Raw genomic sequence first — 24,869 nt, 5'->3', positions numbered from 1 at the left:
AAATAACCAACCAACCAAAACAACCCCATTTGTTGACACAGTCTCTCCCCCTGCCCTTTGTCTGATGGGGGTGAAGTCAAAGGCAAAATGGGTTTGCAAAACAACAGGATCTTCCATCCTATTTAGGAAACCACAAAAGCCCTTACTCCTGGGACTTATCAGTTCTCACGATTCTTTACCATGGACTGGAACGACAGGGCTTTAAACTGGGAGAGGATTTCTGCTGATGCAGCAAAATTCTTTACTGCTCGGGTGTGTGTGGGTGGGGAGGTGTTGGTTTTTTCTGTATGTGCGATAATCTTATCACACAGTCCCCAGACATCAGGCTACTCCCTGCAACCTACACAGCATCAGTAGCATCAAAACGGGAACTTGGAAATAATGAATTAATCTGAGTTGCATGAGCCTTTGGCCTAGCAAGGGACACTGGCCCGGATGGACTTTGCAGCTGAGATGTAAAGCCCCCAAGTTTCTAGTCATTAAAGATCCACGGTGTGCAGCCCCACAGGGTCCTGATGCCAAGCTGGGGACACCATCTCCCTCTCCTGCGGAGTGAGAAGGATGCTATGCCAGGATCCTCTTCAGGATCCATCTTTGGGCATGGGCGACAGTTCTGTCCCCAACCCTCACTGATCTTCCCCAAAGCCATAAGAGACCAAAGCCATCCCCACCTCCATCCCAGCCCAACCCTTTCCTAGCTATGGAGCAGTGAATCCGGAGGTTTCTCCACAGGGTCTGGACTGGTGCTGTGGAAGCAGGTGACCCACCCCGCCTAAGACAGGGTGGTCAATGCTGAGGGGATAAGTGTGCTGATGGCCATCTTGGTTTTGAGCATCCATTGAACTGAGGATCTGTCTTGTGGCAATGGGTAGAGGCTCAGTCATGGCACTATACACACCCAGTTGTAGAGCTGGGTGGGAATTCTTTGATGAACTCTTTTTTTTTTTTTTTTTTAGCAAATGCCAAATTTGTGGGGCTGTGTCAGTTTCAACAAAACTTTCATTAGGAAGGTCCAGGGAGGAATTTCTGGTCAAAACCAGTTTTTGGTATCAGCCTCTTCACAGGGAGAAAATACTGGTACAAAGTGGTCTGTAATTTAGCAGAGAAAGGCAGAACACGAACCAATGGCTGGAAGCTGACGCCAGACACATTCCAATGAGAAATCGGGCACAGATGCTTGACAGGGACTGTGATTAACCACTGGAGCAAGCTACCAAGGGCAGTGGTGGACTGGCTGTCTTGTGGTCTCTTCAGCTCAAGACCGGCTGCCTTTTGGAAAGAGATTCTTTAGCCAAACATAAGTTACTGGGTTTAAAGGGGGAGACAGGGCAAAATGTAACAGCCTGTGTTATACAGGTCAGAGTAGATGAGCCAATGGTCCCTTCAAGTTAATCTAAGAACTCCCCAGCCCATTGAATGGGAGGAGAAGCCATTTCCAGCTGCTCTTTAGTCTGAAGCTGGATTGAGTCAGTGGTGATTAGAGCTGGAGCTGTTGAAACCCTCCCACATCATATCACACACACGCAGCACCCAGTCACGCGGACACACACGCGGACACACAGCACCCAGTCACGCACACACACACACACGCAGCACCCAGTCACGCAGCACCCAGTCACGCACACACACACACACACACAGCACCCAGTCACGCGGACACACACGCACACACAGCACCCAGTCACGCACACACACACACACGCAGCACCCAGTCACGCAGCACCCAGTCACGCACACACACACATGCAGCACCCAGTCACACACACACACACAGCACCCAGTCACGCGGACACACACGCACACACACACACACACAGCACCCAGTCACGCACACGCGCACACACACACAGCACCCAGTCAGGCGGACACACACGCACACACACACGCACACACAGCACCCAGTCACACACACGCACACACAATACCCAGTCGTGCACATACACACCACACACACACACACACTCAGAGCACTCAGTCATGTGCACACTCACACACCCACACACCCAAACACACCCATTGCACGCACACACACACGTACACAGCATCCAGCCACACACACACAACACCCAGTCGCGCTTGTGTGCGCGCGCACACACACACACACACAGAGCCCCCATCTCTCTCTCTCTCTCTCTCTCACACACACACACAGAGCCCCCATCTCTCTCTCTCTCTCTCACACACACACACAGAGCCCCCATCTCTCTCTCTCACACACACACACAGACACACACACACACAGAGCCCCCATCTCTCTCTCTCTCACACACACAGACACACACACACAGAGCCCCCATCTCTCTCTCTCTCTTTCTCTCTCACACACACAGAGCCCCCATCTCTCTCTCTGTCTCTCTTTCACACACACACACACAGAGCCCACATCTCTCTCTCTCTCTCTCTCTCACACACACACACAGAGCCCCCATCTCTCTCTCTCTCACACACACACAGACACACACACACACGTACATCTTGTGTTCCCAGCAGCAGACCCTGGCATAGCCCCCACCTTAGCCCTACGGAAGCAGAGCCACCCCCTCGCTTTGCAAACTGTTCCTATGATTTACAGCTTGTGGACAAATGTTGCTCTCAGTGACCCTTCCGGGCGCCTTGCTGCAGCGGCAGGGCCTGGGGGTTTGTACCGCGGCCGTTCGCGGTAACGCAGCTCCACGCAGCAGGAAAGCTCGAATGTCATCTGTGCTGCACATAGGAAGCCAGGGGGATAGAGAGGCTTTGGGACCAGAAATAGCTGGGGGGTGGGGGGGTGCGCCGGCCCCCTTTGGACGGCGGGGAATCACCGTCATAACTGTATAACTTGAATGGGGCGGTGGGATATTTTTGGTGGGGAAAGGGAAGTATCACAGTCACTGCCCTTAGGTCAAGGGGCTCAGTGCTCCCTCCTCCCCTCCCTGCTGTCTTTTCGTAATAAAGCTCTTTGCATTGGGAGGCCTAGTGGATGGAGCTCTGGTCTGGAACTCTAGAGACCTTGTGCCCTAAGTCCCAGCTCCGCCGGGTGACCTCGGGCAACTCCCCTCCCCTCTCTGAGCCTCTCTTTCCTCTCTTGCCCTTCAGTCGGCCTTGTCTGTTCCAACTGTACGTTCTGTGCCTCTCACTCTGTGTCTGGACAGCATCTACGGGCACAGAGGAGCCTGCCTCCCCACGGTGCAGCACTCCTTTAGGAATGAACAACACCTGTGTATAGAGTGGTTTTCACCTGTAGAGCTCAAAGCACCGTATCACTATCCTCATTTTACAGTTGGGGAAGCTGAGGCACGGAGCAGGGAAAGCAATTTGCCCAAGGGGACGCAGTGAGTCAACGGCAGAGGGGAGAAACAGAACCCAGGTCTTGAGTCCCTGTCCTGTGCTTTAATCGCTAGGCCACGCTGTCCCTTTGCTGGCCCTCGCGTCCAGGCCAGTCAGGCTGCAGAGCATACAGAGGTGGTAAAGGTCCCTTAGCTGCCAGGGGAGGACTTCTCTTGGAGCAGGCCTGGTGTAGCACTGCCCTGGGCTGCCTGGCACAGTGCCCCTTACAAACACCAATGAGAGGGCCAGGGCTGACCATCCCAGAGGTGAAGCACGGAGTCTCAACTGAAGTCTGCCTCAAAGGTGCTGACCAACCTTGGTAGGACTCAGATCTGGAAACATTGTCATCCGTCGCCCCCTGCTGCCCACGGGCTTTGGAGCAGATCGGTGCAGGCTTTGATCCGGGCTGGGGAGGGCGTTGTGGTGGAAACGAACCATCCAACACCTCTTTTGAGTGCCCATGAAAGCGGGATTAATGCCATGGTGCAGTCCTGAGCACAGCCAGCTGCCTTTATGACCAGGCAGATGAGCTGCAGCCGACAAAAGATGGAGGCTGGGAGCGTTTCCTGGGAGGATGGCCAAGGTCCTGACTGGTGTCGTCAGCAACAAGCACCATCCATGTTAATAAGCAATCCCAAGGAGAAGTGAGAGGAAAGTCTCATTCCCAGGCAATGTGCTGAGCCTGCACATGGTGCATAAAGGGCTCTGATCCAGCGTAGCCAGCAGAAGAACCTGGGAAGGCAGTGGGTGTACGGATGCTCTGCTCCGAGGAGAGTCAGCACTCCACCTGCCTTTGGGGATGGCTCCATTGCGATCCCAGGGGGTCGACACACCTGAGTTAGCTTTGATCTAGCTAGCTTGGGTACTGGGGCAGTGAAGCAGCAGCTGCGGGGGCTGAACAAGCCATCCCGGAACAAGCAATTACTCCTAGGGTTGGACTTCGCTGCCACGGCTTCACTGCTCCGATACTGCAGCGAGCTCTGTAAAGCTAGCTCGGGTACGTCTACACTAGCTGCAATCACACCCCGAGACTGCAGTGTAGAGTCACTCTTTGCAACTGGCCCAAGGTCACAGAGCAGCTGGGAGGCAAGAACTAGGGCCAGGATACAGGCGCCCCGGCCATCTGGGCCCCACTCGGAACACTCCCACCTGGCAGACAGTGAGAACCACCTCGGTGCCCTTGATGCCATAGGGAGCTGCGTGAGGAGGGCAAAGGGAGGGGAACTCTCAGGTGCCAGCTGCCCTGATCTGGCATGCAGGGCCTGATCCCGCTGGCCTTCTACACCTAAAATTCCCCCTGCAGCCAGTGGGAGTTGGAGGCAGAATTAGGGACCCCAGCCCAGATGTAGTGTGACCTGGGGCATTTATTGAAACTGTAAATTCAGGCTTGTCAAAAATTAAAGGGACTGTGCTTCTGTCCCTGGTAAATATCCCAGTAAAGCAATCTAGCTAACCCTATAGACACCCATCTGTCTGTCCATCTATCCACCCATCCCCATACACACCATCTATCTATCCGGTGCCACTCATGGTAGTATCTCGGCATATTTATGCAACATCCATAAATAACCAGAAATAATCTCAGAACCAGGTGCTTCTCATGCATCTTTTTCTCTTCTTGGATCAGTTGCTTTTAGATCTGAAGGGCCCAAACCCCGAGGTCCATCCTGAACAAGCCAAGTGTCCCAAGAGAGTTGGGATCTATTCTAGGCCCTTACTTTTCCATTTGCTCTAGGCCTGGTTCAATGGGCTGGAGTGGTGTCACTTTGCATTACAGACTCTGGTTTCACAGCCTCCCCGCAGTTTCCTTGTCTGGACTCCTTTAAGCTGAAAATCCCCCTAGACCCGAGCTCGCTGAAAAAGCCTCCCTGCCTTATTCATTATGAAGTGAGTTTGTTAGAGCCCCAGACACGAGCCCAGCGTTGTGATTGACTGCCAGGATCGTCACACCAGGGTCAGCGCGGGTAAGGAGTAAGCCCTGCTCTCAGAGCTGCACTGCGGAGATAGGGTTTATAGGAGTGCTAGGGGCAGGGGGGATAATCGAGAGTCCACAGCGCAGAGGGCTCATAGGAATCCAGACGGCCCCTGGCTTAGAGCTGGGGTTTGCCCCTCCATGTGGAAATACAAGTCTCCCCTCACAAGCCCTTCTTTTTATTTTATTTATAAGTTCCATTTCACAATCACACTAAATCACTCCGTACCGTGAACATGCCAGGCACTTTAGGGAAGATGTGCAGAAACTGGAGAGAGCCCAGAGGAGACCAAGAAAAAACGATAAAAGGTTTAGAAAAGCTGATCTCTGAGGAATGGTTAAAAAAACAGGGCCTGTTTAGTCTTGAGAAAAGCAGACTGAGGGAGGCACCTGATAGTCTTCCAATATGTTAAGAGCTGTTATAAAGGTTGGAGGTTTTTAAGAACAGGTGTCAGGGATGGTCTAGGTTTTCTTGGTCCTGCCTCAATGCAGCGGGATTGATGACCTCTTTGAGTCCCTTCCAACTGTACATTTCTACGATTCTATACGTAGGGCACTTCCCATGTGGTAGAAGCGACACAGAGCCTTCAGCCTCACGTCTCATCACAGCTCCCCTGTGCATCCTCAAGGTATGCAGTGGTCACCCAGGAATGCACTGCCTTGCAGCCGATTGCCAGTCTCTGTGTCCCCAGTTTCCACAGGGCAGAGGCTCCCCGGATTCTCAGGCTGAAGAGCTGAGAGAGGATATCGTGTGCATGATCTGGGATTGGGGGGTGGGTTGTCCAAGAGGATTGCAGTCTGGGATGTTCTTGCACCCATAGCCACTCATGGAAATCTGAAGTGGCCAGAGGAATCTTTCCTTTTGGACTCAGACCTACAGCTATCCATGTTACCCTGAAGAAGCAGTATGGTCTAGTGGCCCAGGCATTGGAGTGGCAATCAGGAGACCTTGGTTTTATTCCTGGTTCTGCTGTGCGACCTTGGACAAGCTGTTTCCATTCCCACTTTTTGTCTGTCTTGTCCATTTAGACTGTAAGCTCCTAGGAGCAGGGGCTGGCTCTTACTAGGCTTAGCAGTGTGGAGCCTGCATGTGCTACTGTAATATGAATTTCCCCCACAAGGTAGATGAAGCGACTGGCTAGAGCTGGCCAAGAAGTGGTTTTCCTGCCCCGTAAAAATTGCTCGGGGTATGTGTTCTGCACTCATATAGGATGGAGGCTCCCTAAGTCCCACCCCCTGCCTGGTCATCAGTCCTTTGGGAACCACGTTGGTGGACACTACACTAGAGTATTGACAGCAAGGATGCAACAGCAGTGATGGGCAGGAGGAGAATAAAAATGGTCCAGGGGGCTAGGGCTCTAGCCTGGGCAACCCTGGTTCAGTTCCCTGCTCTGCTACAGCCTTCCTGTGTGACCTTGGGCCAGTCACTTAGTCTCTCTGTGACTCAGTTCGCCAGTTGTACAGTGGGGGTAATAGCACTGCCCTGCCATACAGGAGATTGGGAGAATAAATACATTAAAGATGGCATGGAGCTCAGGTAATAGAATCATGGGGGCCAGATAAGCACCGAAGATGGATACAAGACTCCCTCAGATCCATGGGCAGAAATTGGTTTTCAGATACAGATCCCTGAGACGAAGGAGGGTTTGGTGATTAAGGTGCCGGCTTGGGTTCCATTGCCAGCTTTGCCACAGGCTCCCTGTGTGACCTTGACCAAGTCACTTCCCTTCTCCGGGCCTCAGTTTCCCCATCTGTAAAATGGGAACAATAAACCTTTGTCTTTCTTCTTTATTTAGATTGCAAACTCTCTGGGGTCAGGGAGTGTCTCTTCCTGTGTGCACCGACAGTACCCGGCTCTGGGCTCTGCAGCTGCCACTGTGATGCCATTAATAGCAAGAGCAACCACAGAGATTGACAGTGGAGCCAGACCCACGGGCTTCAATCACATCGGCGTTGTGGCTGGAGCAGAGAGGAGATCCCTTCACGAGCCAGCACTCTTGGTTAAGCACCCAATACTCCTCTGCCATTGGGGGAGGCAAAACCTTGTCCAACAGCAGCACAGATCAGAATAGCCCCACTGTCCCCCAGAGCCTGCTCCACAATGGGAAATTGCTGATGCATAATATATTTTAGTGTCCTGAGCTGCTAGCTGATATTAAGAGAGGCTGCAGAACAGCTGGCCAGTTTTCAAATCCACAATCCAATAATTTACTGTACACGAGCAGCTGAAGCCGGCCAGCTTTTGGGACAAAATACTGCCAAGAGGTCCGTGTGGCTGAGTGAGCTCCATTCATAGATATAGCTATGTAATCTGTAGCTGCTGGCACCCATAGGAAAGGTGCTAATGGCAAAGCTGTCTATACCCTTCGCAGGCTGAGGGAGCTATGCAAGCTCACTGAGTATGTAGGTTATCGCTGTCAAATGCTGAGCTGGTTCCTAAATAGACTAAAGGATTCCTTCAGTCGAAGCTGCTGTAGTCATAAACCTCTTTAGGAGCAAGTCAAAGGGGTGGCTTACAGCTGGGGTTTACATTTGTCTCCGCTCTGCTCTCCTCTCCGTTCTAGTATGTACCTCTGCATTAGGGAGAGGACCCTGTCTTCAGATATTCTGGGAGGGAAAAGGATTTGTTACAAATTTGATGAAAACAAGTTCCTTACGTGTGTGAGAGAGTGTGACAGACAGTGTGTGGGTGTATGAGTGGCAGAGAGCATAGAAGCACTTCGTGTAAGTCAAACATAAATATTGCGTCGGATCTTCCTCAGATGAGTAAACAGAGAAGATTCCCCCCCACCCCTCCCAAAAGACCAGTGTTATAAAAGCAAGTTGGAGTATCAAAGCAGAGAGAGGGAGAGGAGGGAGCAGGGGTATAAGAAACACTAAATGGCAGTTGCAGAGCTAGGACAGGGGACAGCAGGAGGCTTTAATGTCTGGCTTCATGCTCAATAGAACTGTAACCCTAGAAGCTTCCATTTTCAGTTAGCCTGCCTCAGCTTTGTGGAAACTCAGCTGTGCAGGGTTAGGATTTTAAAAGAATCAACAAACAACAAAACTTTTACATTCCAGACACAGTGAGAGAAGGTCCCTCAGTCTAAAACATGCATTAGCTTCCTCTCATTCGATAGGACAGACCCTGTCAAGATGAAAATCCAGCACAGCCACCACTGAGCCGCTTTATCAATAATCTCAGACTCGTTGGTGTTTTGCTCCAGCACCCGGAGGCATAGTCAGAGAGTTTAAGATCATAAAGCACCACCAGATTGTCTAATCTGACCCTCTGTATATCCCAGGCCACCCCCTCCCCACCGCACAGTCATATGATTAAAAATCTTTTTTTTTTTTTTTAAATGAAAGCGAAGTCATTTTCTAGCCTTCTTGGCTGCAGAGAAAAGCTTGAAAATGTGGCTCTCTAAAGGCCCAGAAACTATAAAAGACAAATAAAAAAAAAAGCTATTTTTTTTTAAATCTTGTAATTTTTTAGGCCTGACTCATGAATTTTTAACACTTGGGGTTGGCCATATCCTGAATCAGCTCGACACTTTTAAGAGTGATCGACAGCATAAGTGACAAGTTAGTTTATCAACGTGGAAGAAAATCTAATTTGCTTTTTGATGTTTGATTAATTTTTGATGTTTGATTAATTTAATTGATTGATGTTGATTGCTCAACTTGAACCATCATTGATTATAATTGGGCTGTTGATTAATCGCAGTTAACTCAAGCGATTAACTCAAAAAAATTATTTGTGATTGAAAAAATTAATTGTGCTTAATCGCACTGTTAAACAATGGAATACCAATTAAAATTTATTAAATATTTTTGGATGTTTTTCTACATTTTCAAATATATTGATTTCTGTTACAACACAGAATACAAAGTGTACAGTGCTCACTTTATGTTATTATTTTTATTACAAATATTTGCACTGTAAAAATTATAAACAAAAGAAATACTATTTTTCAATTCACCTCATGCAAATACTGTAGTGCAATCTCTTTATCGTGAAAGTGTAACTTACAAATGTAGATTTTTTTTTGTTACATAACTGCACTCGAAACCAAAACAATGTAAAACTTTAGAGCCTACAAATCCACTCAGTCCTACCTCTTCTTCAGCCAATCGCTAAGACAAACAAGTTTGTTTCAATTAACGGGAGATAATGCTGCCTGTTTCTTATTTACAATGTCACCAGAAAGTGAGAACAGGCATTTGCATGGCACTTTTGTAGTCAGCGTTGCAAGGTATTTACATGCCAGATATGCTAAACATTTGTATACCCCTTCACGCTTCGGCCACCACTCCAGAAGACATGCTTCCATGCTGATGATGCTCGTTAAAAAAATAATGCACTAATTTAATTTGTGACTGAACTCCTTGGGGGAGAATAGTATGTCTCCTGTTCTGTTTTACCTGCATTCTGCCATATATTTCATGTTACAGCAGTCTCGGATGATGACCCAGCACATGTTTGTTTTAAGAACACTTTCACAGCAGATTTGACAAAACACAAAGAAGGTACCAATGTGAGATTTCTAAAGATAGCTACAGCACGCAACCCAAGATTTAAGAATCTGAAGTGCTGTACAAAATCTGAGAGGGACGGGGTGTGGAGCATGATTTCAGAAGTCTTAAAAGAGCAACACTCCGATGGGGAATCTACAGAACCCGAGCCACCAAAAAAGAAAGTCAACCTTCTGCTGGTGGCATCTGACTCAGATAATGAACATGAACATGCATCGGTCCACACTGCTTTGGATGGTTATCGAGCAGAACCCGTCATCAGCATGGACGCATGTCCCCTGGAATGGTGGTTGAAGCATGAAGGGACATATGAATCTTTAGCGCATCTGGCATGTAAATATCTTCCGACGCCGGTTACAACAGTTTTCAGAGTAACAGCCGTGTTAGTCTGTATTCGCAAAAAGAAAAGGAGTACTTGTGGCACCTTAGAGACTAACCAATTTATTAGAGCATAAGCTTTCGTGAGCTACAGCTCACTTCCTCAGATGCAACAGTGTCATGCGACACTGTAAACAAGTAGAGGGCAGCGTTATCTCCTGCAAATTGTAGCCAAACTTGTTTGAGAGATTAGGTGAAGTAGGAATGAGTGGACTTATAGGCTCAAAAGTTTTACATTTTTATGCCGGTTTTTTTTGTACTTAATTCTACATTTGTAAGTTCAACTGTCATGATAAAGAGATTGCACTACAGTACTTGTAATAGGGGAATTGAAAAATACTATTTCTTGTTTTTTTACAGTGCAAATACTTGTAATCAAAAATAAATATAAAGTGATCATTGTACACTTTGTATGCTGTGTTGTAATTGAATTCAATATATTTGAAAATGTAGAAAACATCCAAAAATATTTAAATAAACGGTATTCTAGTATTAACAGTGCGATTAATTGTAATTCATTTTTTTTACTTGCTTAACAGCCCTAATTATTATCTGTCTTGTGGTTGGGGCTAGAGATCCCAACAAGCAGGGCCACCCAGAGGATTCAGGGGGCCTGGGGTCTTCGATGGCAGGGGTCCTTCCGCTCCGGGTCTTCGGGGCACTTCGAGGAAGAATGGAGTGGAAGGACCCCCGGGGCTGAAGTGCCGCCGAAAACGCTCCTGGGGGCCCCTGCGGGGCCTGGGGCAAATTGCCCCACTTGCGCCCCCGCCCCAGGCGGCCCTGCAACAAGGTGAGGACTCCACTGTGCTAGGCACTATCCAGACATGTAGTAAGTGACAGTCACAGCCCCAAAGAGCTTCCAGAACACAGCACAAATAGCTGGGTGTACTAAGATCCAGCAGAAACTTTTTAGACATCCTCATGGAAATTCACTGCTGGTCAATTTTGTAGTTTGTTTCTAGTCAGTTTCAAGAACCATTTCTCATGCACAAACCCTCTCTTATCTGGGTTTTCAACGCTGCAGGCATCATTTAACCTCCCACAACACTGCTGTCACTGTCTATTTTACATTTAGTAGAGAAGATTTCTGTTCATATTTGGGTCAGCAAAACATTTGGCTTTTCAAAATCTAATTTTGTGACCTAAGCCACTTGACATTGTCCCTGCAAGCTTGAATATTTAAACTACTGCTACTTTGCACGTGTAGATTTCAAAGCAGCTTCCCCAGGTGGGTCAGCACTATTACCTCTGTTGTGTAGATGGGAAAAACAAAGGTACCGAGAGCTTAAATGACCTGCTCATTATTATATATTATTCGTGTTACAGTTGCATCTAGAAGCCTCAGCCAAGATCAGATCCCCACTCTGCTAGGTGGTGTACAGACACATACACCTCTACCTCGATATAACGCAACCCGATATAACACGAATTCAGATATAACGTGGTAAAGCAGCGCTCTGGGGGCAGGGCTGCCCGCTCTGGCGGATCAGCATCAGCGTGACACGTGTCTGGCTCAGACACACTGCCCTGAGCGGCGTGTTAAGGGTGCCGGGCCAGGGCCGAGGGGTTTGATAAGGGGCAGAGGGTCTCGGGGGGCGGTCAGGGGACAGGGAGCAGGAGGGGTTGGATAGTTCAGAGGTTCTGGGGGCAGGGCAGTCAGAGGATGGGAGTTTGATAGGGCATGGGAGTCCAGGGGGGGTCTGTCAGGGGGTGGGGCTGTGGATAGGAGTCAGGGCAGTCAGGGGACAGGGGGTGGGGTTCTGGGGGTGATTAGGGATGGGGGGGGTCTCTGGAGGGGGCGTCAGAGGACAAGGAGCAGGGGGGCTTAGATAGGGGATGGGGTCTTCGGAGGGGTGGTTGGGGCGGGGGGTCTCTGGAGGGAGTAGTTAGGGGACAAGGAATTGGGGGGGTTGGATGGGTCAGGAGTTCTGAGGGGTCACTCAGCGGGCGGGAAGTAGGTGGGGGTTGGATAGGAGGCAGGGCTAGGCTGTTTGGGGAGGTACAGCCTTCCTTACCCGCCAAGTTTGATATAATGCGGTTTCACCTATAACGCGGTAAGATGTTTTGGCTCCCGAGGACCGCGTTATATCGGGATAGAGGTATAGTATGAGACAGTCCCTACCCCAAAGAATGAACAATATAAATCGGCAAAGCTTGCAAAGGACAGAGGGGAAACAGGTAGGAAGGGACTTGCCCAAGGTCAAACAGACGGTCAATGATGGAGTCGTGGGAAAGAAAATGTCGCCCCAATTAGATTATTATACACTCCACCACCCTGACTGTATTTGGCCCCATCACACGTGCTGAAGGTCAGGAAGGCCTGAAAAATATTAGAGCCACAACCTGTTAAGCAGATGCTGGACCCTGTTGGCAGTAAAAGCCAGTGAAGAACAGTCCTCCCTTACCACTGATATGGTCAATGCCCCCTTCAGAGAAACACACCTACCAAACTCCTTGGATGAGGCGATAGTTTGCCCAGTCCTCAAGAAGCCAACACTCCACCCAAAAGGATCTGTCCAATTACTGTCCCGTCTCCAACTTCCTACTCCCGAGTGAAATAACTGAGAAAATAGTCACCACCAAGCTCAACATCCTGGACACCTCATGATCAGGTTTCAGACAAGAGCCAACTCTAGTGCCAGTAAACACGACGTCCTCATGGCCGTGGACACCGTTAAGACCTCCATGCTCGCACAGTTGGAGCTCTCTGCAGCCTTTGACAGTGCATCGAAGGTGCTGCTAAACATGACGTAGCAGGGGCAGGCAGCCCAGCACTGCAGACTCCATTCGTCCCTCTCCAGCATAACTGATGTGGTGACGGGTGACCGCTCCTCCTCTCCAAAGGGATCCAGCAGGGATCCAAACTATCCCCGATTCTCTTTGATATCTGTATGAGATCACTGGGAGAAACAGTGAGCCATGGGCCTAGCTGACAACAGGTTTCTGATGACACTCCACTGTCTCATTCTTACCTGATGCAACCACCGCCACTGGTAAAATGTTGGAAAGACCAGAGGAGATCAGGTCTTGGATGAAGAGCAGCTAGCTCAAGCTGAACCCAGGCAAAACCAAAGCAATGCTGGTTAGAAAGGGGGAACACTTCAATGAACTGGTGACAACGTTGTCTCCACCTTCCACTGAAGGGGCACAGCCCCCATTTGTCAAAGTGGGGTGAAGTCTCAGGGTCCTGTAGGTCTCATTGCTAAGCTTGGATGACTAGGCAGCATCAAATACCTTCTTTCAAGTCCAGCATGTTAGGAAACCTCATCCCTTTCTCCCAGCTGAGGGCCTGCCCACGCTGATCCATGGATTCGTTACCTCCAGGCTCCAACAGGTACAGAATGTGGCTACCTGCCTTCTACATGACTCCGGCTGCCACGAGCACATCAGGCCTCTGCTCTGGTCCCTCCATTGGCTCTCAGTCAGTTTCTTATGCCAGTTTAAGGCCTTGGTCCTAATCTTCAAAGCGATTAATGGATCAAGCCCCAGCCACCTCAGAGACAGAATTTAGTCCTATTAACCACTGTGACAGCTGCGCTCTTCTGGGATAATGCGGATCTCAAAGCCCAGAGGACGCATGTGAGAGTTGGGGACCTGGACTCCAGAGTCGGATTAGCTTTAGGAACCAAGGGTATCCTCTGAGAGAGTCTTTCCACCATCAGTGACGCTCACAATTTGGACACCCCTTTTATTCCTAAAACCCTCCCGACTCTTCCCTGGGGGAAAAACACCCGATCCCAAGCAGAGTTTTGATCTTGAAAAGTTGCCAGAGCCTACGGCTCCATGAAGTCTGCTAGAGACTTCTCTATTGCTATTGATTTTACATGGAAGGTGCTCACCCACTATGGGGACGGGTGGCAGTAGAAAACCCTAAAATGAACAGACAGAAACAGAACCCAAGTCTCCTAAATCCCAGGCCACTGCTCTATCCACTAGGCTGCCCTACCTCGGGCTCATAGACTGTGTCAGTGGCAGAGCTGGGAAATAGAAGGCAGAACTCATGACTCCAGTCTTGTGTACAGTCCAGTTGATCACAAATACTCCTGTTTTATTGTGTAATCAAGACATTTGTGCCTGTTTTATTATGTAACTCACACACTCTGACTCTCTCTTATACACGCATAAATCAGTTTCAGAGTTTACTCTTGATGGAGGTCATCAACTATTATGCAAAATATCCAGTTTATGGAAGGAATACTTTAGGGACATAAACATGGCTACTAAGAAATATCCTACTGAAGACTCACCCGAGGCCATGCCAAGCTGTTAGAGAATTCTGAATGTTCTGGGTGCTTCTGTAGTTCATTAACTGTTAACATGTTGCAAGTGGGATCAGTAATCTATTTGTGAAATTCCTACAGGGGGTGGAAGCCACACAGAGGACTGAGGTCAATCGTGTAATATATTTAGCGAATGATCATAATGCAAATGGAAAAATAGAGAAGAGGAGGAGGAAGAAAATCCATTCCCTGTCTAGGAAGTTTATAGACGCTTTAGAGCCAGGGAACAGACAGCAGAGTTGGGTGTGGGGTTGAAAGGCGTTTTTATCATTATTTTCCATTTGAAGCAGATACTATGCTCAGTGAATAAAAGTCTGTAGGGAACTCTGATGAAGGTAGGTGTGAAGGACTGGGGCAGTAGGCAGAGGAAAGAAGACAAAAGGATCTGGTCCATACATCACTGAAAAGCCAGATACAGCTTCCAGGCCATACAGTCATAGTGCTGTCTCCCTGAACACTGATTTAAAAAAATGCTGATTCATGAGAGCGAGGATCAAAAACAACAATTAAAAGATGCCAATTCCTGAAAATGAAGCTCCAGAATGCAAAGGGCTGATTCATGAGAGTGAGGGTATAAAGAGCTGATCCATTCCAATGGAGACTCCAGAACAAAAACCACAACAAATTGTTCAAAATTAGGTTCTGGAACAAATAACACTGATTCATTAAAGGAGGGTCCGGAATACAAAATGATGAATCACTTGGAATTGCCTTTGGTTCACCTGGAAGACCAGAAGCCACAGATAACGTCAGTTCTCCCCCTGCCCTTCCCTGCTGGGTATCTTGTCTCCTGTTTTGGCCTTTTCAGTCCCTGCACCTTGCTGCGGCCGCCCAGCAAATGGATTTGGAATGGAGACCTGGAGCGGACGAGAGCTCTAAGCAGCAGGTTCAGAATACTCTGAATGCTGGCGGGACTGACTCGGAACGTCATCCGTCTAAGGGAAATTAGCTGAGTTCCAGGCAGTTTAAAGATCCCATGGCACCTTTTGCCCCACAAGCCTTAGCTAAATTCGCCCCTCCCACTCATGCTGGTTGTTTGGAGGAGTAGATGCAAAGTGATCTCTTTGTGCATACAGTCTGTAAGGTCCCACTGGAAGGAACTATGGAGTTAATCCAACTCCTGCTGAAGTCTAATTATCAGTTATTCTATTACTGTAGAACCTAGGAACCCAGCCACGGACTTGGACCTTACTGTGCCAGGGGCTGTACTAAGACAGAAAACAGGAGTCTTTCCACTCACTTCAGGGAGAGCTAGTTCAGGCCCTGTAGTGCTATATATTAAAGGTGGAATCTCCACATACCTCAGCATCCTGGATTACTTTCAATGGGAGGTATGTTCCTAAATTCTTTAGGTGCTTTTGAAAGTCCCACCCTGAAATACCCACTGTTAATGAGGTTGTGTCCTGGATAACAGGTACATTTTGTACACAGCCCCACAAGGGTGCTGCAGTGGTGAGAGATGCCCAGATTAGGCAGGATGGCATTTTCCTGTTTGAAAGGGCTTGCTCAGAAGGATGAGATGTTTTCATATCCTTTGTCCCTATAAATAATTCCATGTGTGCCCACCATTACAGCAAAACCCGCTTGCACTGCAATAAGGCACGGACGGGATATTTCCATTATTTCCTCAGCTTTGCAAGGGGATTATAACAGGAAGGAAGGAGAGGCTTGTGGATAATGCCCAGGACAGGCAGTTAGATGAGGAGTTTATCCCTGATGCTCCCGCAAACTGGCTGCGTGACTTGGCGAGTCTTTTCACCTCACTGACTCTCACATTCACAGCAGATCAGGAAATTATTTTTGTTCCCAAGAAAGAAACTGAAAAAGTTCTCTTAAGTTTTTGATTTAATCAGAAATGTTCACTGAAAAACCTAAAACCTGACAATGGAAATTTCACTTTCAGCAACTGGAATAAAGATGCTGAAATCCGGTATTTCCATTTGGCCATAAAAGACTTTATTTTTTGTAACAAAGTTCCAAATGAAGCCTTTCAACCAGCTCTCCCCTGTTTTCCCATCTGCACAACGGGCCTGGCAGCCCTCATCACTGGGAACTTCTGAGGCTTAACTCAGGTCTGCTAGAGATGAACACTATGGAAATGACAACACACAAATAAATAATTCAGCCATAAAAACTCCCTCCTTATGCTAACTTTGTAAATGAGGTCACAGACTAGAGGAATGTTTCCTGTTTACCAAATGATGCAAGAATCACTGCAGGCCTGTCATTTTAAAGTTGTATTTTGTACATTAACAGATTTCCAAGGCCAGAAGGGACCATTATGATCATCTAGTCTGATCAAGGACAGAATCATCAAGGAAAATTTTCAGTCAGTCCCACATTTAAAACATAACCACCCGATTTACTTGCTTTGATTTAAAAAACAGAACCAGCTTCTCCCCCAAAACTAATCTTTCCAAAGGTCACTCTACTCATTGTTGATTAATTTTAATAAATTAATTCTTCAAAGGAAAATTGGGTTTTCTGTTAACTGAGTCTTTTCATGAAAAGTGTCTGCTTTTGAAAGAAAATTTCCATTTTTTGTGGAAAAATCAAAATATTCAGGTTTGGCTATTCTGCTGCAGTGCCTTATGTGATTTGTAGTTCGGCCACCTCATGTTCCCATTCTCCTCTATGGTTCCAGATCCCCAGTCATACTCTCTCCTGCATGAGACACCATGGCCAGGATCTCCCAGGATGCAATGGTGTCCCTCCCCATGAGGGCAGATCATGGTACATCATGGAAGGTGCAGTCTGACTAGTCAGATGTAATTAGGCTCACATGAGGCACCATAGCCGCATTCTCAAACAGAAATACTTTGGGTTTTTTGTTTTTTTTTTCCCAGAAAGTTACAATTTTTTATGGGGTCTAGCACACATATTAAGCACTTACTTTTTCAGAGATTCTTTTTGTAAGAACAATAATCAGCTCACATAAAGGGTCTTTTATCCAATGATCTCCAACCATTTTACAAAGGGCAGTAAATATCTGCATTGTCCAGTTGGCAGAACTGAGGTCTAGAGAGGGGAAGGGACTTGCACGGGGGCCCTCAGCAGATCTGTAGCAGGGCCAGAAATAGAACCCAGAGGTCCTGTGCCCCAGCCCAGTGATATGCCTGCTGGGTCATGCCCCCTTTAGTACAAATTTGCCCAAATACGTAGTCTCAAAATGGAGCTTTAAGGCTCCAAATGACAGTTACAAGTATATAGACCTTCTTAAACTGATGGAACTGGCCAACAGCTCTGCCACGGCACTTCCCTTGCCACTTGCAATAGTACCTGTTTCTCTGCTCCCTGGACTTGTCTTGAGCAGAATTTGCCACAAGCCTTAAATCACCTCAGACCTGGTTATGGTTTCCAGCTGGGGACAACTGTCTAGCAGGGACCGGGCTGAGAGGCCAAACTCATTCTTGTGTTTCTTGACACTGCAAGCCTGCAGTCCTCAGACAGCCAACACTCCCACTGACATGAGTCTTGCCTGCATAAGGGCTGCAGGAGCAGATGTGTAGGGTATGTCTACACTGCAGTTAAACACCTGCCCCTGGCCTGTGTCAGCTGACTGGGGACTTGGGCTACAGGGCTGTTTAACTGCAGCGAAGACCCATAGAATGGGCTCCAGCCTGAGTCGGAATGGTCTACACCAGTTAAACAGCCCCTGAGCTGGTCAGCTGATACAGCCTAGCTGTGGCTTTTAACTGCCATGTGGACACACCCCTAATCATCACCTGCTCCAGAGATCAACAGGGGAAAGGCCAGCCTGAGACACTGTGTGAACGCCTCTCTCACCCACAAATTAGGGGAGGCCCATTGGGGTTGCCTGGTGGGTGGGAGCATCTACCCAATTTTTAGCTGAACCCGGACAGCCTAATTCCCCGGCTCAGGCCTCCACCAAGCCAGCCTTCCCCACTTTTAGCAGGTGCCCACCCCTGGGCCTTCACCCATGGGCTTCAGCTGACAGATTCCTCCCCCTGCTTCCACCAGAGCACCTGCCAGATAAGGCCACCACTCTCTCATGCTGTGGACTCTCTTGAGTGTGAGTGGTAGCCTGACCCACTCCACCACACGTGATACAAGGGTGGCCAGTCCCAGTTGTTCGGGTAGCCTAGGGTGCAGGGCAGAGTTTTTTCATAGAGGTAGGGGCATGTAGCTGACTCTGCTCCCTTCCCTGGCTCCAGGGTCTTGGGAGGAGGGTGATAGGTTTATTCTCATATCGAATCTCCTCTGCTCTTCAGCAGCATCTCTCCAAAGTGGGACAGATGCTGCTCCTTCTGTTCTCCTCCCCAGTTCTTGGAAGCAAATGCAACATGTGACAGGGCCAGGGGATGTCTAAGCAGAAGCCAGCGAGGTAGGTCTGCAGGGGAGACTGCACTCTGATGTCTCAGCCTGGCCTGCTTGAACAGGGGACTCCTGTTTTCCACAGGGCTTTGTTCATTCTGCCCCAGGAGACAGTTTCTGCAGCCATTTCTGTAGCCAAGCAAGCCCAGTCCCTGTTTAATTTATTATTATAGATATGCATGCTGAGTAATCAAATCTCATCCCACAGGGCATAAGCAGATTGCTGCAGGGTGTGGAAAGGATGTCCCTCTGTCCCTGTACAGTACTGCACAACCAGCCCTCTCCCTGCTCCCAGTTCCTTTGAGTATCATGACACCCCAGAATACTACTGCAAGCACCTCCCATCCCAGCCAGAATGTCCACTGTCTTCAGCAGGAGTTCCTGCAAGCTCCTTCTGTGCAGATCCGGCCCCCGCCCACGGCACTAGAGGAGATGGGCCAGTGCTCTGAGCCAATACCACAAGACACCCACCCCTTTCAGACACTTGGCTCGAGAGCTTAGACTGCTCATTAGAGTTGAAGACAGGAAAAGCAACACAGTTTGACTTTTATTTCACTAGAATGCTCCAGCATGCTGTAATTCAGCATCAAATACAGTGGCGTGAAAGGGCAGCACACAGACACGTAGTGGAGAGATCAATACAATTCATGCTCTACATCCAGCATAGCATTAGTAAGCTAGTTATAAAAGCTACTGTATTACTGTCAGAAAACATACATCTGCTAACCCTCCACTCATCGCGGGGTGGGGAGAACTAAGTAGGGCTAGTTCATAAGCAGAGAATACAAAATCCACCAATTTAAAAGCAGAGGGAAAAGCAAACTGCTCAGCCAAGTTTAATCTTTCTGTTACAAAGCATTCACGTTCTGGGCTCAAGGAAGATGCACACAGGCATTAGGAATGTGGCAGCAGCGAGGCAAACAAGCAGGTACACATTTTCACATGGGCCAGGCCCACACAGAGAGGGCTTGATCTTCCCCAGCTGTAGGGGCATGAGTGTAATGTAACCACTGCTGAGAGGGAGAGTTAGTTGGGAATCCTGATCCCACAGGCAAGCTCCTTGGGGCAGGGACTTTTAGTTCTCCGTTTGTACACCACCTAGCACAGTGGGGTCCTGGCCCATGCCTAGAGGTCCTAGGCATAACTGCACACAAATAACAGGAGCATGACTGGGTAGGTACCAAGTCACACCTGCCCCAGCTGGAAAGAGACCTGAAGAGGGAGCATCTGAGTTCCTCAGTAGCACAATGAAGGCCATGGTCATGCCTGCATCTCAAGACACTGCCATCTTCTGCCCACACGCGACCCTCTGCTCTTGTGTACTAGGGAGTGAGTGCACAGCGGTGCCTGCCGCAACACCACTCATTGCAAAGTACTATGACGATCTACGCTTGGCTTGGGGAGCGGCGCCCTTGTGACACTTGTGTTCCACGCAAGGACTTGCAAGATGGATGCCTGAGAGGAGAGTTTATCCCTGTGCATTGAACCGAGACCTGGGGATGAAAGTCCACCTCACAGCAGCAAACCACCATATGAAGCAGCTGCCATTTACTACCATTAACAAATTGCTAACAGTGCAGAGAAGTGCCTTAGGAGTGATATCCCCAACACCCCCATGCAGGTAGTCAGCACAAGGCCCTGCATGCTATTTACACCCTGCTTAAATGGTGCCTAGGGCCTTGTGCGAGTCCCCCAGACTACAGTGAATTTCACCCTGGGGCCAAATCCTGCTTCCACTAAGTCAACTGGAATTGCAAAGCTGTCCCTGACCTCCTGAGGCCAAAATGTAGGCCTAGGTGAACACACCAAATGGGTCTGCACCGTTGACAGAAGACATCCACTTTCATCTGCTCTGCTAAGTGCTTTTCTGGCTCTGAGTGAAATGGCTAAAAGTTAAGCAATCTTGAGGAGGCGCCATTCATTTCAGGATAACGTTAAGAGGTGTGTGTAGGGAAACTTGACTGAATTCAGCATACAGCATGAGCCTGTTTAACCCAAGGCTTATCAATCCCCCCCCCCGCCACCCCCAGCCATAACTCATACCAGGTAAAATTCATCTACGTGCAGAGGACCAACTTGAATCCTAGGTGCTACATAGGAAAGGCAGTGCTATCCAGTGGATAGAGCACTGGACTGGGGCTCAGGAGATCTTGGTTCTATTCCTAGCTATGCCACCGGCCTTCTGGGTGATCCAGGTACAGAGAGAAGTGGCTTGCCCAGTTTCCCCATCTGCACAATGGGGATAACAATACCTCCTTTGTAATGGACTTTGCTCAGATCTAGAGTTGAAAAGCGCTAAAAGAGGATAAATTAAATAGTGAATATGCCTTGCACTAGCTCCCAGCAAAGGGGTGAATTTCACCCACAATGCACTGTTCCTTTACTTGTCCAAAACCCCCATTTCCCAGAAGCTTTGGAGTTTTCTAAGAGGAAAATACTTAACTGGGATAACTAGATCTTGCTATTTTCTTCCAACCCTCATGACTACACACACACCTCCAAGGTAGCCAGGCTCTTCTCATTGAGCATAGAATGAGGATTTATTTGACCCCTGCAAGGAAAACAACAAAGAACCCCACAGACGACACAAAGCACCCCACATAACATGATGCAGAACAAAAATTAAAAGTTGGCTAAGTCCAGGTTAACAATTCTCCAAAACATTGGTAGTTCCTTAGAAATCTAATGTAAACATTACATTTATAAAAATATAGCTATGATTCCAAAAATAAGCCACAACAGTTCTGGCAGCACATTGAGTCAACTTTCTGGAATTACGACTCACCTGCAGTCACCCCATATTGAAAAGAATGGCCAAGAGGAGCAGAAGATACCCACACCTCCAAGGATGAGGTTAGGCAGACACGCTATGTTTAGGCTTCCCGATGTGGCAAATTACAGGCAGGACTCCAGTTTCCGTTAACAGGATCCAAGCACTGGGAATTTTGACCCATCCCCTGGGCAGCATGTTCGTATTTCCAGGGAGTTAAATGACAGGCAGTTCTCTTTCACCACCCTTTCGATGGCAAGCATGCAAAGAAAATCCACACAACACATTACGCAAGATGAAGGCAACTAAAAGTTCGGTAACATGATTGGACCGTATTCTGTTAGCAAAGCTCCAAGCATCTGTCCTTGTGTTTATGAGCAAATCACACACACACACACCCCACTGCGTTAGGAATGTGTTAGAAAGATATTTGAGAGGCCCAGCAAAGGGCTGGCTTTGCAGCAATGGGAAATGTTGCTTTTAAACTGAAGTTCAAGGAGGCTTTGGCCTCCAGTGTTAATTAGTTGCTTTGGTCCATCTGATAAAGATGTCACACAAATCCCATGGTAATGCATTTCACTTACTTAATATTCACAATATATACAATATAGGGAAAAAATTAAGACTAAACAAAATGGGGAATGGGGCACTGGGGGAAGGAGAACTCTCCCCTAGGAGCTAATTTATTATTGAATAAGGCACTTGTATATTGAGACCATTTTCAAAAGATCATTTGCAAATGGATTCCATCCAGCTTGGAGACCTTTTCAAAGCCTTTCAGGAGCAGATTCTGTTTCCAGTTACTCAGTGTAAATTTGGCATAACTCCACTGTTAGCTATGGAGTTACTCTGGATTCACATCAACACGACAGAGCAGAATCCAGCACTAGAGTGCAGTCTGAACAAACAACAAACCTCCTTCATGTCTTTCTGAAGTTGAAGGCTTTTAGCACCTCACAGGATCTTTAGCAGAGACTTTCAAAGCTGCTGAAGGGTTTTGAAGGCTCAGCTCTCATAAAAATTAACGGAAATCGGGCATCCAAATCTCACAGGCTGATTGGAAAAATCTCAACATTGAGTAGCAGATTTTTTAAGGAGAAATGAGAAACTGTAGCTTGTACTGCGTGGGCTGACATAGTACAAAATGGAAAGGAATTAGACTGCTCTGTCTACAGATTCCAGTACTTGTGACATGAGAAATTGATAAAAGGATGTGAAGTCAGCACTGACACATACTATGGCCAGGTCTACACTACAAAGTTTTGCCAGCATAGCTAAGCTGATGGAGGTGTGAAACAAAAAACAAATCAACATCCCCCCTAGCCAACATAGCTATGTCAGCAAACCCCCGCCCAATACAGACGCAGCTCAGCAGGCATAACAGTGCTTCCTTCTGTCGATATAGCTAATGTCATTCAGTGAGGTGGTGTTACTGGCCAACTACAAAACTTCTGTCATATGCTACGTCTATACTTGGGTGCTCTGGTTGTTACAGCTATACTAGAAAGCATTTGTAGTGTAGACAAAGCCTAGTTCTCAGCAAGAAAAGACCCTCTCAACAGAACCTCTCTCTTCCCCTCAACCAACTTCTTAGGGAAAGACAATACCGCCTCTCTCTGCCTGCATGCTGAAGTAGAGAGAAGAGCTGTACAGCTGGCTGTATATCAGGGGAGTGGTCCTGCATGACTAAATAAAGGATCGTTCACAAGACTGTTAAGCATTTTGTAGTATAACGGGTGACATATTGGAGTAGAACAATTCACAAGCATAAGAAACTTGATCAGATTCGGATCTAACCTATGTCAGAATAAATCAGGGATTAATCCATCCATTTTAACGGAGTTACTCCCAAATTATTCTTAGTGTTCATTCATGTACAAGTCATTCTTGGTACTCAGATTTACAGTTATCTACCACCTGGCTACAGAACTGTAGCTGGAAGATTATTTACATTTTTAGGGTTTGTCAATGGGGTGAGATTCAATCAGGAGGGAGAGGATACGTGGGGCCAGCACAAAATCTAGACACTGCGTAAGCGGGACTTAAGTGATGCCTAGGTCCTGTGTTGGCTGTCTGCATAAGAGTGAATATAACTGATGCAGTCTGAGCCAAAGCCCACTGAAGTCAGTGATTCCACTGGGCTTTCAATCAGGCCATTAGCAAGCAAGGGTTATAGACAAGTGAGATGAAGTGGTACTTTCAAAGCATGTAGATCCTATCATAAGAAAAAACTTTTTTTTTTTTGGGGGGGGGGTGGTTTATGACAAATTGTAACAGTATAATACCTCACCAGCTGAGTGGAGGTTCTGCTAATCAGATGCAATGTCCCCAGCAATCCCTCACTGTGAGCAGTTATCTAAAGCATTTTCTCACTACAGAGAACTCAAGAGAAGGTTTAGACCTTCAAGGGCTTTATGAACAAAAAGGGAGCCCTGGCCACCAATTTCAATCTTACAAGGAACAAAATAAAATAGATGAGACATTTCCCTTCGAGAAACAGAAATTCTAGAAAACTCATCAGGAGATACCCGTTGATGCCCATTTCCAATTGCGTCCCCTGCTCAGTAACAGGAAGATGGCTGTGGTGTACTGTGCATCTGATATGAATGAAGAGGGAAGGGGAAAGAGCATCTTAAAGTGTTCTTTGCAGAGGGAAAATCAGCCTTTTCCATGTACTGATCATTGGAGGATTCCCCCAAGCAAGGGCAGCGAATAGTTCCTCGGTCTGCAGCAAGGCAAATACTGGCATCTGTGCACAAAATAAAACATTCCAACAGAGATGGGCAAATCCCTGGAGGCAGTACACGCCGAGTGCACAGATTTTCTGCAGTCATGGGGGAGGAGGGAATTAAAAAACCCCAAAGATGATGGGAAAAAAAACAAGTGATATTTTCAAATAATAAAAATAATAATGATGAGACCAAAAAAAGATAATCCAGGCAGTTTGACAGCTGTTGCTGCTTAAGGCCACTGATTTCCCGTGGGATAGTTGGGCACCGTGGGATACTGTGGCAGACTGTTTCCAGAAAAGTTATTGTACTGAGCTTCCCTGCTCGGGGGGTCCCTCCATGAGCCGCTGTTCCATTCATCCTGGGCTTTCTGAAAGCTTCCGCCAGCCCCTCGGTAAATTTTATGTACCTAATAGGTAATCAAGAGAGCAAGGGAAGAATCAGCAGCAAGTATCTAGTTCCCTTTCCAACAAGAGCTATGGTCACTTTGTTAATGCCTAATACACTAGACACTTCCTAGTGCTGTCCCATGTATCTGGTAACATCTCTGTTCAAGTGTCCACATTCCAAAGGAACAAGGG

The 24,869-nt window shown here is 47.7% G+C and overlaps 1 protein-coding gene across 1 annotated transcript in view; it reads right to left on the bottom strand.

The window, feature by feature from the left end:
- Positions 1-19,323: 19,323 nt before the first annotated feature.
- Positions 19,324-24,869, bottom strand: part of SCAMP4 (secretory carrier membrane protein 4) — a gene marked incomplete at its 5' end in the record, with an annotated part of 29,545 nt that continues 23,999 nt past the window's right edge. Inside the window, 1 exon segment of the mRNA XM_084614483.1 lies at positions 19,324-24,697. Coding sequence (XP_084470609.1) covers positions 24,521-24,697 — 177 coding nt within the window. The 3' untranslated portion in view covers positions 19,324-24,520.

Source organism: Lepidochelys olivacea (genome assembly GCF_965140295.1).
Source record: "Lepidochelys olivacea isolate rLepOli2 genome assembly, chromosome: 25".
NCBI classification, from domain to species: domain Eukaryota; kingdom Metazoa; phylum Chordata; order Testudines; family Cheloniidae; genus Lepidochelys; species Lepidochelys olivacea.
This window is presented reverse-complemented; position numbering and strand designations above follow the sequence as displayed.